This window comes from Mesoplodon mirus (assembly GCF_964341445.2).
Source record: "Mesoplodon mirus genome assembly, chromosome: 1".
In the NCBI taxonomy this organism is placed as follows: Eukaryota; Metazoa; Chordata; class Mammalia; order Artiodactyla; family Ziphiidae; genus Mesoplodon; species Mesoplodon mirus.
In genome coordinates this window covers 222,147,243-222,160,544 of record NC_138976.1, presented here as the reverse complement: position 1 = coordinate 222,160,544, position 13,302 = coordinate 222,147,243, and the positions used below count along the sequence as shown (strand labels likewise).

Genomic DNA, 13,302 nt, shown 5'->3' with positions numbered 1-13,302 from the left:
TTTTAGGACACTGCATTTTTATGAGTAGAAGAAGAGCTCCTCAGATTTCCAGTTAAAATCTTTGGTTATGGAAAGAAAAATAATGAAAATTGAAACTACGTCATTATCCTCCTTCCTTGTGTGTTGCAACCTCTTTAATGTGTTTTCGTGCCCCTGGCTAGCAGATTGTGAATTTATTAAAAGAGCTTTGGACTCGTTATTCTTGGCCCGGCCTCTTTCTTCTTAATCCCTTTATAGTTTACTAGCTCTAAAGAAAGCAGAAAAGAGGAAGAGCCATTGAATCACTGAATCACTCTTCTCTCCTCTTCAGCCTTCCACAGGGATAGTTCACTCATAAGGAGCTAAGCCCAAGCGTCTCACTCTCAGGAGTCAATAGCAGAGGATGCTGAGGAGTGAAGAAGATTGTCTTTGCTGTGAGATTTGCTAAGTACACTACATTTGCGTCACTGTGTTATTAAAATATTTCCCTCCCTGGTTGACCACCTTCAGGGCTGTTTGTCGTCATAGAATCTGGTCAGCCTCTTCTTTATTCATTTTATAATCTCTTGCCAGATTAAACTTTCTAAAAGCTTAGACACTTTCTGTGACAGCCTTCACCTTGCCTCTACAGTTAAACCCAAACTTCCTAAGCTGGCATTTAAGCATCTCTGATCTGACCACAGACTTTGTTTCCCTTCATGTATTTCATACTCCAGCCAAAGCAGGTATTTGCTGTTTTCCTGCTTTGTGCCTTTGCTTGTGTTGTTCCCTCTGCCCTCAGTGTTCCACTCCTGCTCAGTCATCACGTGTCTAGAGTCGAGCTCAGGTTCAAGGGCTACGCTGTAGTTACAGTAATAGTAATAACAGCTATTAGCATTGAATGTTAATTACATGCCTGGCACTGTGCCAGGAACATTACAGATTGTTCATTGATCAACTCGACTGAATTAAGGTATCACTTTCATTTTATAGATGAGGAAGCTGAATTTAAGAAATTAAGAATTAAGGAACTTAAGCTCTCCCACGGAGCCTCTTCCTTCCTCCAGCTTTGAGTGACCACTGCCCTCTCTGAACTCCCTTAACTCTTCACCTGTATCTTTCCAATATCGCTTGATAACTTCTAATTTTCATTGAAATTATTTATGTACTTATCTGTCTTCCTTTAATCTTCAAAGGCAGGATCCATTATCTGATCCATGTTTGTATCTCCCACAGTGCCTTGCACATGGAGATTTTTTTGACTTAATTTTGAAAAAAATTTCAAACCTACAGAAAAGTTGCAAGAAAATTTAGAATCAGCAGTTTTTCCGTATTTGTTTGCCTTCTCCCTGTAATTCACTCAATGGTTTTTTAGCTGAACCGTTTGAAAGAAAATCACAGGCATCATGACCGTTCAGCATGTCCTAAGAAGTACATTGTCGTAAGTAACTGCATTACAGTGATCAAATTCAGGAAATGTAACATGGGTACAATGCTGCTATACAGAGTCCATATGTAAGTTTTGTCCATTGTCCCACTACCGTCACTTTATAGCAGTTTTTTGTTTTTGATCCAGGATCATACATTCTATTCACTTATCATGTATCTCTGGTCTCCTTTAATCTGGACACTTCTTTGTCTTTCAAGACGTTGACACTTTTAGAGTGGAGACCACTTTGGGTTGGTCCGATGCCAGTAGGACCACATTACGCATTTTGTGGCAGGAATACTACGTAAGTGAAGTCTCATGCATTACAGTCAGGAGGCACATGCTGCCAGTTTGCCTCGTTTTTGGCGATGTTAACTGCTCGCTTAGGTAAGGCCGTGTTCACCAGATCTCCCCAGTGTACGTGGTCATTTAATAAACATTGAAATGTATTGCCATCTAATTTGGAAGGGCCTTAGAGAGCACTGGACCAGTGATTAAACTGTGATTCTCAGAGCCGCCTGCGAGGCTGTCAGGGGTGGAGGGGAAACACGAAGTGGGGGTGGTGAGGGGAGAGGAGGAGGAGGAGTGAGCAGGATACCTGGCACCCGTTTCCTCCAGAGTATCTCTGCTTTGATTACTTTGTTATGTTTTCTTTGGTAAAAGAGGTTCCACAGCTAAAGAAACAAAAACCAAAAAGCTCTACTAAACTAGTCCAGTTTCCTCATGTTTCAGATGAGATGCCAGGAGCCATGGGGATTTTCCCAAAGCGACACAGCTGGTTTGTGGTAGTGCAGGGTAGAATCCGGTGTCTTGAATCACTTTATCTTGCTGCTTAACCTTTATTAGATCAAGGGCTCCTTTGAGAATCTGAGGAAACCTGTTTGGTCCTTTCCTGTTTAAAAACACATACAATAAAACTTGCATTCAATTTTAGAGAGTCTCAAAGATCCCTGAAGCTGATCTCTTGACCCTGCTTTTCATCAGAATACTTTAGCTTGAATTGTTGGTCGGCTTTCCCATTTGCCTTTGTGGGTGGCTTCTTTTTTTAAAAAAAAAGTATTTTGTGGTTTGAAACACTTGGTGGCTTGTTCATTCTCAGCCTGTTCCTCTGTTGGATTATGGTGACTTAATTGTGGGTGAGGGGACGCATTGCTCAGCGTCCTCCTGCCCACATGTTGAAGACAGTCTCTCTTGGCAGGCTGCAAGATGAACAACGTCAATGTGGTTTATACCCCGTGGTCTAACCTGAAGAAAACGGCCGACATGGATGTGGGACAGATAGGCTTTCACAGGCAGAAGGACGTAAGTGTGAGCATCACCGGAGGTGGCAGTGCCCTGGCGCTGAGTGGGTGTCTGTCTCTGCTGTTGAGGGCTCAGCATGATGTCTCTTTCCTAAAGGGAATCAAGCTGGGTTGCTAAGCTGCTGGAAGGCCCTGCCCTATTCTGGGGGGAAGAGAAAAGCCATAAAGATTCAGTCTTTTTTTCCCCTCCATCTCCCTCAAGGTGAAAATTGTGACAGTGGAGAAGAAAGTGAATGAGATCCTGAACCGATTGGAAAAGACCAAAATGGAGCGGTTCCCAGACCTAGAGGCAGAGAAAGAATGCAGAGACCGCGAAGAGAGGAATGAGAAGAAAGCCCAGATTCAGGAAATGAAAAGGAAAGAAAAGGAAGAGATGAAAAAGAAAAGGGAGATGGACGAACTTAGGTATGTTGGAGCTAAGGCACTGCCGTTGACTTGGAGAGTCTTCACTGCTGTTTTAATTAGGGATTAACCCTTAGGAATGGTACAGTTGGCCCTGTGTATCCCCGGATCCAGTCAACCATGGATCAAAAATGTTTGGGGGTGGAAAAACTTCCAGAAAGTTCCAAAAAGCAACGCCTGAATTTCCCTTGTGCTGGCAACTATTGACATAGCATTTACCTTTATGATGACTATTTACATAGCATTTAGAGTGTGTCAGATATTATAAGTAATCTACAGATGATGTAAAGTATATGGGAGGATGTATGTAGGTTATATGCAAATACTATGCCATTTTTATAAGGGACTTGAGCATCCGCACGTTTTGGTATCTGAGGGGGGTCCTGGAACCAATCCCCCATGGATTCCGAGGGACAAGTGTATTCTGGTATTCTGGTAGATGAAGGGACATATAACGAGCTCCAAGCCTTAAATGAGTTAGAATAAGGCATTTATGCTAATGTGTTGGTCAAGTGAATTGCCCTTTTATAGGGGCAGGATATGAGAGTGTACAAAATAAAATAGCTAATTTTAATCTTGGATAAACCATTGTAGGTTATCTTCAGAGTTTGGTTTGTAAACATCTTCAGGTAAAGAAGAGATACTCTATTGAGTGTTTCACATTAGCTATGGTATTTGAATGAGATTGTCTCCGCTCTAAAGGCCAGTGCCAGTAACTCTTAAAAGCTGTTTTTAAAACCTCTTTTTTATAAATTTCGAAAGTTTAAAGTAATTAATGTGGAGAGGCCTGCTCCAAAACACAGCGTTTTTAAACAATAAATAGTAGTTAAAACACATCTTGGATCCTGAAATTCTAGTGTATAAGGCCATGAAAATACTGATTGTATTAGTTTTCTGTTGTTACTATAACAAATTACCACAAATTTAGTGGCTTAAAATGACATAGATTTATCATCTTACCGTTCTTCATGTTAGAAGTTCAAAATAGTTCTCACTGAGCTAGAATCAAGGTGTCTGCGGGGCTGTGTTTCTTTCTGGAGCTCTAGGAGAGAATCAGTTTACCTTCCAGCTCCTAGAGGCCGCCCACACTCCTGGGCCTGTGACTCCTTCCTCATCTTCAAGGCCAGCAGCAGTGCATCTCTCTGCCCCTTCGTAGTCACCGCCCCCTCTCTGACCACAGCCTTCTCTGCTTCTGAGGACCAACGTGATGACATTGGGCCCACCCAGATACTGCGTGATAATCTCCCCATCTAAGATCTTTTTTTTTTTTTTTAATGATAAAAATTCAGTTTTGTAAATTGAACATCAAACCTCTTTTAAATTAAATTTAAATAAGTGAATCGGACACAAATGGAGAGAAATCACAGGAACTCTATTAACAGAAAGGGAATGAATTCTGGAATCTATTGATTTTTAGAGAAATAGTGCCGAGTAGTAGCTGGACAGCATTCCGGGCACTTTCATTTCATCATCTTCCCAGAAGTCCTTGCAAATGTCATTTATCTCAATGCTCTCAGGTTCACAAGAACTTCTAGAGATGAACTACTTTTCTCTTCCTGCTTGTATTACACAATGAACCATTGTACTTTCATCATCTTACCTTATCCACTCTGTTTTTCCATTCCTCATTATTATTCACCAAGTCAGATTCCATGCCTTTTCAGAGACTGCCAAGTTATCAGCTCCATTCTCACTGTGTCAAGCAGTCTTCATGACAATTTATAGTTTTCTCCTCTTCATGACAGCTCTAAATTTCCATAAGATGAAGTCTAAAGAAGATATGAGCTTTTTTTTTTTGTATAGTTTTATGTTTTTTGGGGTTTTTTTTAACATCCTTATTGGAGTATAATTGCTTTACAATGGTGTGTTAGTTTCTGCTTTATAACAAAGTGAATCAGTTATACATATACATATGTTCCCATATCTCTTCCCTCTTGGGTCTCCCTCCCTCCCACCCTCCCTATCCCACCCCTTCCCATCTAAGGTCTTTAATTAAAGTCCCTTCTGCCATGTGAGGTAACATATTCGCAGGTTCTGGAGATGAGGATGTAGACATTTGGGTAAGATCATTATTCTGCCTACTATACTGACTCTCTATAGATGCATAGTACTATACCTGAAGGGGCCTCAGTTTTTCTCTGAGAAAGAAGGAAATTAATCTTGCCACTTCTAGTCACAGAATTCCTAGATTTTTTCCCACTATTTTCCATAGATTTCATTTGTGATAAGTATACCAAAAAAAAAAAAAGTTATTGATTCCTTTGGGAAGGGTATAGGATCAATATGAGCTATCTTGCCCTGTCCTGACCTAGTTTCCTTGGAATACCCTGGATTATTAGAGAGATCATTGGGCCAGAGTGGAGGTTTTATGATCAAGCACTGGTATTTATTTGTTATCCATATGCACGCGTCCCTGTTGGGGGTTCTGCTAAAACAGGGTGAGTGACTGCATTTACAATACAATATTCAAATGGAGAACTCCAGAAGTGTTACCCCAAGTTATAAGCTGCCAGCATGAGACAGACTGATGCAGAGATTTAAACGTTCAGTTTGACGTAGAATTGTGAGTCCATTTTGTGTTGTGAGTGAAAGACAAATTAGCAACACCATTAGTTTCGAAACGTGTGGAATTTTGAGTGATACAGGATTTAGACTAGTTTATTCTTTTTGCTTTTAGTGCGGAGTGGAGAAAAAATTGAAAACATGCCTTTTTGTGCCTCTTAAAGCTCTACCATAATGTTGTTTAGAGACATAATATTATATGTTAGAAATATAATGTCACTCTAATGTCACTTAATTTACTTACAACATTTTTTTACACTTGTAGGCTCTTTATTTTATGATTATTATTTTTTAATATTTATTTATTTGGCTGCGTCGGATCTTAGTTGTGGCCCTCGGGATCTTTGTTGCAGCGTGTGGGCTCTTAGCTGTGGCATGCATGTGGGATCTAGTTCCCAGACCAGGGATCCGACCCAGGCCCCGTGCAGTGGGAGTGCAGCATCTTTCCCACTGGACCGCCAGGGCAGTCCCTACTTATAACATTCAATAAGAAAGATTAGCTAACATTTTTGGACACTTGTTATCTGCCCAACACTGTATTGTGCTTTACTGCATTATCTCATTTAATCCATTTAGCCATGTGAGGCAAATGTTTTGATCATCTGCATTTTGTAGAAGAGGAAACAGACTGAGGAACAGTTAAGTAACTCGCTCAGAGGCACGTAGCTTGTCTCGGTCTGATTCTCAAGCTCACACACACTGTAACCACTCTTTTCTGCCCTCTGATCAGTCTATTCCGCAGCTTCTGTGAAACTCCAGCAAAAAGCTCTAAGCTTCGGACTTGTTCTATAACCTGTATGCCTACAAAATCTTCTCATTCTGAAGTCTTTCACTTGCCTTTCTGACAAGGAAAATACCATTAAATTTCACCAACAGTTGATTCTTTTGTTTGGACCATCTGGTAAGGAATGTCCAATTTAATTGCTGTGATAAGCTGAAGAAAATTGACTTTTGAGTCTTCAGGGGATTCTACAGATAAACTGAGAAGATAGTCTCATCCTGGACAGTATCCCCAGTGCTTCCAGATGATTATAGGGAAGAAATCCTTAACAGCCTCACACCCAGAAGATACCCAACTTCTTTCCAGTTCTAAAGCCATTATTTAGACTCTAGACTCCTTTTTTCAACTTTCTGAACAGGAATGGCAGTAAGCTTTTCATTTCTAATTTCTACCAGGAGAAAAAAAGTGGATGGAATTGTCATTGTAGAGTCCAGGTTCTCTGAGCTCTAGTCAGGAGTATATCCATTAGCCTCGGGATCAGAACAGAACAAAGCCCACAACACAGAAGGCACCAACTTCCTTCTCAGATGAAAAGAGCAGCAGCCCCTGGAGACAGAACTCCATCTTGTTCTTGCAAATGAGTGCTTCACCCTTGTCCTCGGAAATTTCAGTGATCTGATAATGTAGATAGGTCTACATAAAGATCGTCCTTCTAGGTAGTTTTTTAAAGAAATATTTAGATTGTTTGGGAGGATGCCAGAGTGTGGAGGCTAAATGGTAGCAGTATATTAACATCTTTTATTAACCATTTTATTCATTCACACATTAATGAAAAGTTCCCCTTATTTAAGCTTCACGTATTAATTCTCACCCATCTTGTTTGTTAGCTCTTTAGACAGCTTTTTAGCTCACACTTGCCCTGTCAGCCTAGAATCTCATGGGATTTTAGTTTAGAGAATCTTTGTATAGGGTTAGGTGTAGGGAGGAAGCCTCACATGGCATGTTCTTTCTGTACCTGCTACACTGTAAGCCATACATAGAGGAAGAGGATGGAGCAAAAGAGAGTCTACGTAGGTTTTGAAAGTAGTCAGAGCCTTAGAAGTGACCTTGCCTGGAAAGTTAGAGAAGCAGGACAGCTTCTACTCAGTCTCCATGTCGTTTTTGGAGCGGTCCTTCAGGCAGATACCTGTGAGTCTCCCAGGGGATACCACACGGGCTGTGCAGGAGTGTCCGTGGCTCCCTCCAGTGTGTCCTAGGCAGTTTCATCTCAGTAGTTGGATTCATGGTTACAGACTGCTTACCTGCTGTGTTTATTTTTTTTTAATACATCTTTATTGGAGTAAAATTGCTTCACAACGCTGGGCTAGTTTCTGTTGTACAACAAAGTGAATCCGTTATACATATATCCCCATATCTCCTCCCTCTTGTGTCTCACTCCCACCCTCCCTATCCCACCCCCTAGGTGGTCACAAAGCACTGAGCTGATCTCCCTGTGCTATGCATCTGCTTCCCACTAGCTGTCTGTTTTACATTGGGTAGTGTATATATGTCATTGCTACTCTCTCACTTCCTCCCAGCTTCCCCTTCCCCCCTGCCCCCTGCCCCCATATCCTCAAGTCCATTCTCTACGTCTGCATCTTTATTCCTGCCCTGCCACTAGGTTCATCAGTACCATTTTTTTTTTTAGATTCCGTATATATGTGCTAGCATACGGTATTTGTTTTTCTTTTTCTGACTTAATTCACTCTATATGACCGACTCTGGGTCCGTCCACCTCACTACAAATAGCTCAATTTTGTTTCCTTTTATGGCTGAGTAATATTCCATTGTATATATGTGCCACATCTTCTTTATCCATTCATCTGTCGATGGACACTTAGGTTGCTTCCGTGTCCTGGCTATTGGAAATAGTGCTGCAATGAACATTGGGGTGCATGTCTCTTTTCGAATTATGGTTTTCTCAGGGTATAATCTTGTATTCACTTACTTGGCTTTTGTCATACTGTAACAAACATTTATTAACATCGAAATCAAGCTCACCATCTGAACATTGAAACCAGAAGAAATAAGCAAGTCAATAACAGATCAGAAAAGACCAAGGGTAGGGCCTAAGTTTACCTGAGGTGGGGATATTTAAAATTTGGGAGTCTCAGAGACCAGAATTGGAACCTGAGGTTCAGGTGATTGAAGTCAGGAAAGTACAAGACCCAGGTAAGAGGGCAAGTCACAAGTAAGCGTGTCGTCAGTCTGAGAATTGGCGTGAACTTGATTTGGGGGCAGAGATTACTTTAGCAAGGAGGTTAATGTGTGAAAGGTTATAGCTGATCAGTGGCAAAGCAGGAATTCAAACTCAAGTCTGTAATTCTGAAGTCCACACTTCTACTGTAGCTTGCTTGTGAGGCAAAGAATGCCCAGGTTGGCAAGACCTGAGTCAAGGCAATTCAAAGGCAAATAAAAGAATGAAAAATTAGGTACATTGGAGAGTGACTTAAAAGGTTTTGTTTAGTCCAGAACTTCATGCTGTAAGTGCTAAGGGACCACTGTAGGTTTCCTGGGATATTAGGAAGAAGAATACTTGTCGGAAGCGTTTATTGGAGACGTGTCAAGGAGGTAATGGTGAGACCAGTGACTGAAAGGATGGTATGGTCAGGTGTAGAAGTGGCTGCTTTCACTGTACCTCCTGTTGTTTCTCTCTCACACACTACTGCTGCTGCCTTCCATAAATAATGCTGTGTTGTGCCACAGGTCTTTGTCTTAATGATAAGCTCCCTCAGAGAGGCACTTCTGCGTTCCTGGATCTCCTTGAATGTGACCCTGTGCTTTGCACATGCAGTGAGTGACTTGTCAGTACATTAAAGATGAATAAGTAACTGAGATTAGCTTCCCCTGATGCAGTGATGCTTGAGCTAAGATCCAACCTATTTTGCTAGTTAAGAGGGCAGGGCCAGTGGAAATAGTACCGCAAGCAGAAGGAACCGTGTGTGCAAAGACCACATCACGGGACTAAAAGCCGACCCAAACGTCTGGAGCGGCAGAGGTGAGGGAGCCCAGGGATCAAGGGCTAGTTCAGCAGGGCCTTGTTGGTCATGTTTGTCTTCAGGCCGAAGGTTTTGTGAGGTCATTGGAGAGTGTTAAGCCAGGGGTCGTGTGATAAGGTTTGTGTTTTGGAAAGGTCATGTGACTGACCTGATCGGAAAGGGTGCCAGGTAGGGCTGTGGCTAGGCCAGTAGCTGTCCACGTGACAGAGTTAGTCACTTGGGCTGTGGTGGTGATGTGGAGACGAAGAGAACTGGACCAGTGAGAAATAGTTTCCTGGATAAAATTACAGGATTTGAAAATAGATTGGATTCAGAGGAGGGGCAGGGAAAAGAATGACTGCGGGGATTCTGGCTTGTGAAATGGAATGGATAGTGATGCTCTTCTTTGAGCTAGGAAATGCTGGAAAGGAACCAAACTGTTTTTGGTCGGGGGGAAGACCATGAGTTGGGTATGGACACAGGAATCTGAAAGTGTCATTGAGGCATCCCCCGAAAGAGTCTGACAGGCAGCTGGATTAATGGGATGGAGCGCAGAGGAGGCGTGTGGCCTAAAGAAGGGTAATTTGTGTGTTGCTTTCATATGAGTGGGTATTCGGACCCTGTGGTTCCTGAACCTGGCTCGTAGATGCCCACAGCTGGGCACTTGAAGGTATTTTAATCTTCACAGGTGATTTTAAAATACAGTTGGAAGTGAGGTTCTCTCTTAACTACTTTTTTTTTTATCAACATGGCTCTCTCTTTCCGCTCATGCAACTTATTGATCTTATCTGTCCATTTATATCTTATTGATACGATACCACTGACTCTTACAGGCATCATTACCACCTCTCTCTGGGTGTCTTCCAGCTCATTGTCTCTGTCTGTGACAAGTCTCCTTCCCTCCGGTCCTCAGTTTCCAGTTTCTACAGTTCATATTTCCTTGGTTGTCCCACCATCGCTTCAGGTGTGACATTGTCCTAAACCAAGTACATCTTCTTTGCAACATTTTCCCATTTCTCTCAGTTGTAACATTATTTCCTTCAGATCACCCATGCTAGAAGCCTTGGTGTCATCGTTGATTCCTCTCAGATTTACCCCTTCTTACCGGCACAGCCGTTAACCCCTTGTATTCATGCCCTCGAGGTGGGATATTGCGGTGGACTGGAGCACGATGGCCTGACTATAAGCTTGGGAGTCAGATCTGGGTTCAAAACCTCTCTCCCCACTTGTTCGCTGTGATGCCTTGGACAGCTTCCGTAGCTCCTGTGTGTACAGTGGGCCTGCTGCTGTCCCTTGCCTTAGGAGGTGGTTGTGGGGATGAGCAGTAATTTATGAAGCACATAATACAGATCCTAGCGAGTAAAGGGTCCTTGGTAAATGGTAAGTACCCTTGTCATTAACTGGTCTCCTTGCCCTAATTGCCCTTCTCCCTCTCTTCTCTCTGCTACAGATTACTCTATTTTTTTAATGTATTTTTTAAAAATACATTTATTTATTTATTTGGTTGCACCGGCTCTTAGTTGTGGCAGGCAGACTACTTAGTTGCGGCAGGTGGGCTCCTTAGCTGCGGCACATGGTCTCCTTAGTTGCGGCTCACGGGCTCCTTGGTTGTGGCTCTCCGGCTCCTTAGTTGTGGCTTGCAGGCTTCTCAGTGGTAGCTCGCCAGCTCCTTAGTTGTGGCATGCAAACTCTTAGCTGCGGCATGCATGTGAGATCTAGTTCCCTAACCAGGGGTCGAACCTGGGCCCCCTTCCTTGGGAGCACGGAGTCTTAACCACTGCACCACCAGGGAAGTCCCCGGATTACACTTTTTAAAACACTGGTATTACGTGGTCTTACTTTCCTTTGTCCCTTTATGTATTTTTACTAGAACTTTTTATGTAGCCACTACTGAATAGGTCTTACTTCCTTTCCTGATAAGCTTTTTGGGGTTAGGCTTTGTCTTATTCATCATTTTCTCGTTTCTTTCCATTCCATTTTCTCCCCAGGCTTAGCGCAGGGTCCTGTACATCATGGATATTTAGTAAATACTTGTCGAATCTCATCTGTCTACTCCATGGTGTACTGTGGCTTCCTGCTGATCGCACTGCTTTCACTCACATGGTTAGGACAAGGTAATTTAGCCCCACACATCCGGCCTGGTTTCCCACTACTTGGCTTTCAGACTCCACTTGAGTTGGTTTGAAATGCCATTGTAAGTACCATCTCTTTGCCTTTGCTCACACCGATCTCTGCATCTGCCCTCCTCCGTCATCCTCCCTACTTGTCAGGCTCAGTTTGGGTTACACGTCACCTGAGAAGAGTACCCCGACAGCCCTTTCCACACTAATGTGTTTCTTCTTTTGAATTCCTGTAGATCTATAGTCTGGACAGCGTACTTCAGCTCTGAATCACGTCTGCTCTTGGCTATAGATGAAGTTCCTCATCTGAATAATGCCACCACCTCACCGTTATTGTGGAAGTGACATGATATGAGCGAGCAAGCATGTTTGTAAACTATAAAGTGTAGTGCACGTGTCATTTATTGTCATAGATATTTATCCTTTATATGTTGCAATCTCCTTGAGCTCAGCAGGGATTCTATTTTCTTCGAAAGGCCCTCAGCATTGCTAGATACCTGGTAAAGGTTCATGAGAGGGCTTCCCTGGTGGCGCAGTGGTTGAGAATCTGCCTGCTAATGCAGGGGACACGGGTTCGAGCCCTGGGCTGGGAGGATCCCACATGCCGCGGAGCAACTAGGCCCGTGAGCCACAACTACTGAGCCTGCGCGTCTGGAGCCTGTGCTCCGCAACAAGAGAGGCCGCGATAGTGAGAGGCCCGCGCACCGCGATGAAGAGTGGCCCCCACTTGCCACAACCAAAGAAAGCCCTCGCACAGAAACGAAGACCCAACACAACAACAGCAACAAAATAATAATTAATTAATTAATTAATAAACTCCTATCCCCAACATCTTAAAAAAAAAAAAAAAAAAGTTCATGAGATACTTGGCAGCCAAATAACCTTACTTTAAATGTGTCTTTTCTTCTAGGAGCTATTCATCACTAATGAAAGTTGAGAACATGTCTTCAAATCAGGTATGTTCAAGTTCTTTGCTCTAATGTTGTGCCTTGAAATAATTCACTAAGGTTTTAATGACTGAGTCTCTGGCCAGTGTTGGTTCACAGGTTGCAGATGGCTTGACGTGGTTTGGCAGCAGTCATACACTCAGGTGGATTCTATTAGACATTGAGCGCCCCCCCCCCCACTTCCCTGTGGACTTTGCCTTGTGTTTGTTTTTAAGTAGGTCACCTCGTGGAAAGAGATTGTTACATCTTGTCTGTTGTGAAGTGCAGGTCTGTTAGTATTTATAGGACTTTCCCATTCCCCTCTTTTCTAGTTGCAGGCATGCAAAAGTGCCTTTATCTATTACTGTTATATGTTAATGTGACCATAGATTCTATATTGTAATTGAGCGAGGACAATTCAGTTAAATGAAACAAAAGATCTTATTTGTAGTCTAAACAGCAATATTGGTTGTCTTCATGTTCCTCAGGACCTACGATAAAGGGAAATGGTGATCCACGTGTCTTTCCCCAAATTTATTTTGAAGTGTCTAGAGATAGTACAGCTTAGCTATTATTAAACAGTCTTTGCGGGAAATCGAAATTAGGTGGATATATTTGCTATGTTGAATGCTTATAATGTATGATGCTTTAGGTCTGTGTTGTCCAGTGCACTGGGCACTCATTGCATGTGGCTATTTAAATTACATTTAATTTGATTTAATTTAAAAATTCAGTTTCTCAGTCACACTAGCCATGTGTGGCTAGTGGCTATGATATTGGACAGTGTAGAAATAGAACATTTCTGTCACAGCAAAAAATACTGTTAAACAGAACTGCTCTAGATGCTTGGAAATAACAGAATTTAA

At 42.4% G+C, this 13,302-nt stretch overlaps 1 protein-coding gene across 2 annotated transcripts in view; it reads left to right on the top strand.

Moving 5' to 3' along the window:
* Positions 1 to 13,302, top strand: part of CCDC25 (coiled-coil domain containing 25) — a 39,097-nt gene that overhangs the window by 21,470 nt on the left and 4,325 nt on the right. The window contains exons 6-8 of one of the 2 annotated variants that reach the window (XM_082616813.1): positions 2,586 to 2,689; positions 2,891 to 3,093; positions 12,421 to 12,466. In XM_082616813.1, the coding sequence (XP_082472939.1) occupies positions 2,586 to 2,689; positions 2,891 to 3,093; positions 12,421 to 12,466 (353 nt within the window). Of the gene's footprint in view, positions 1 to 310; positions 414 to 2,585; positions 2,690 to 2,890; positions 3,094 to 12,420; positions 12,467 to 13,302 lie in introns of those variants that run through there. The other variant, XR_014293655.1, reaches the window with a different exon arrangement.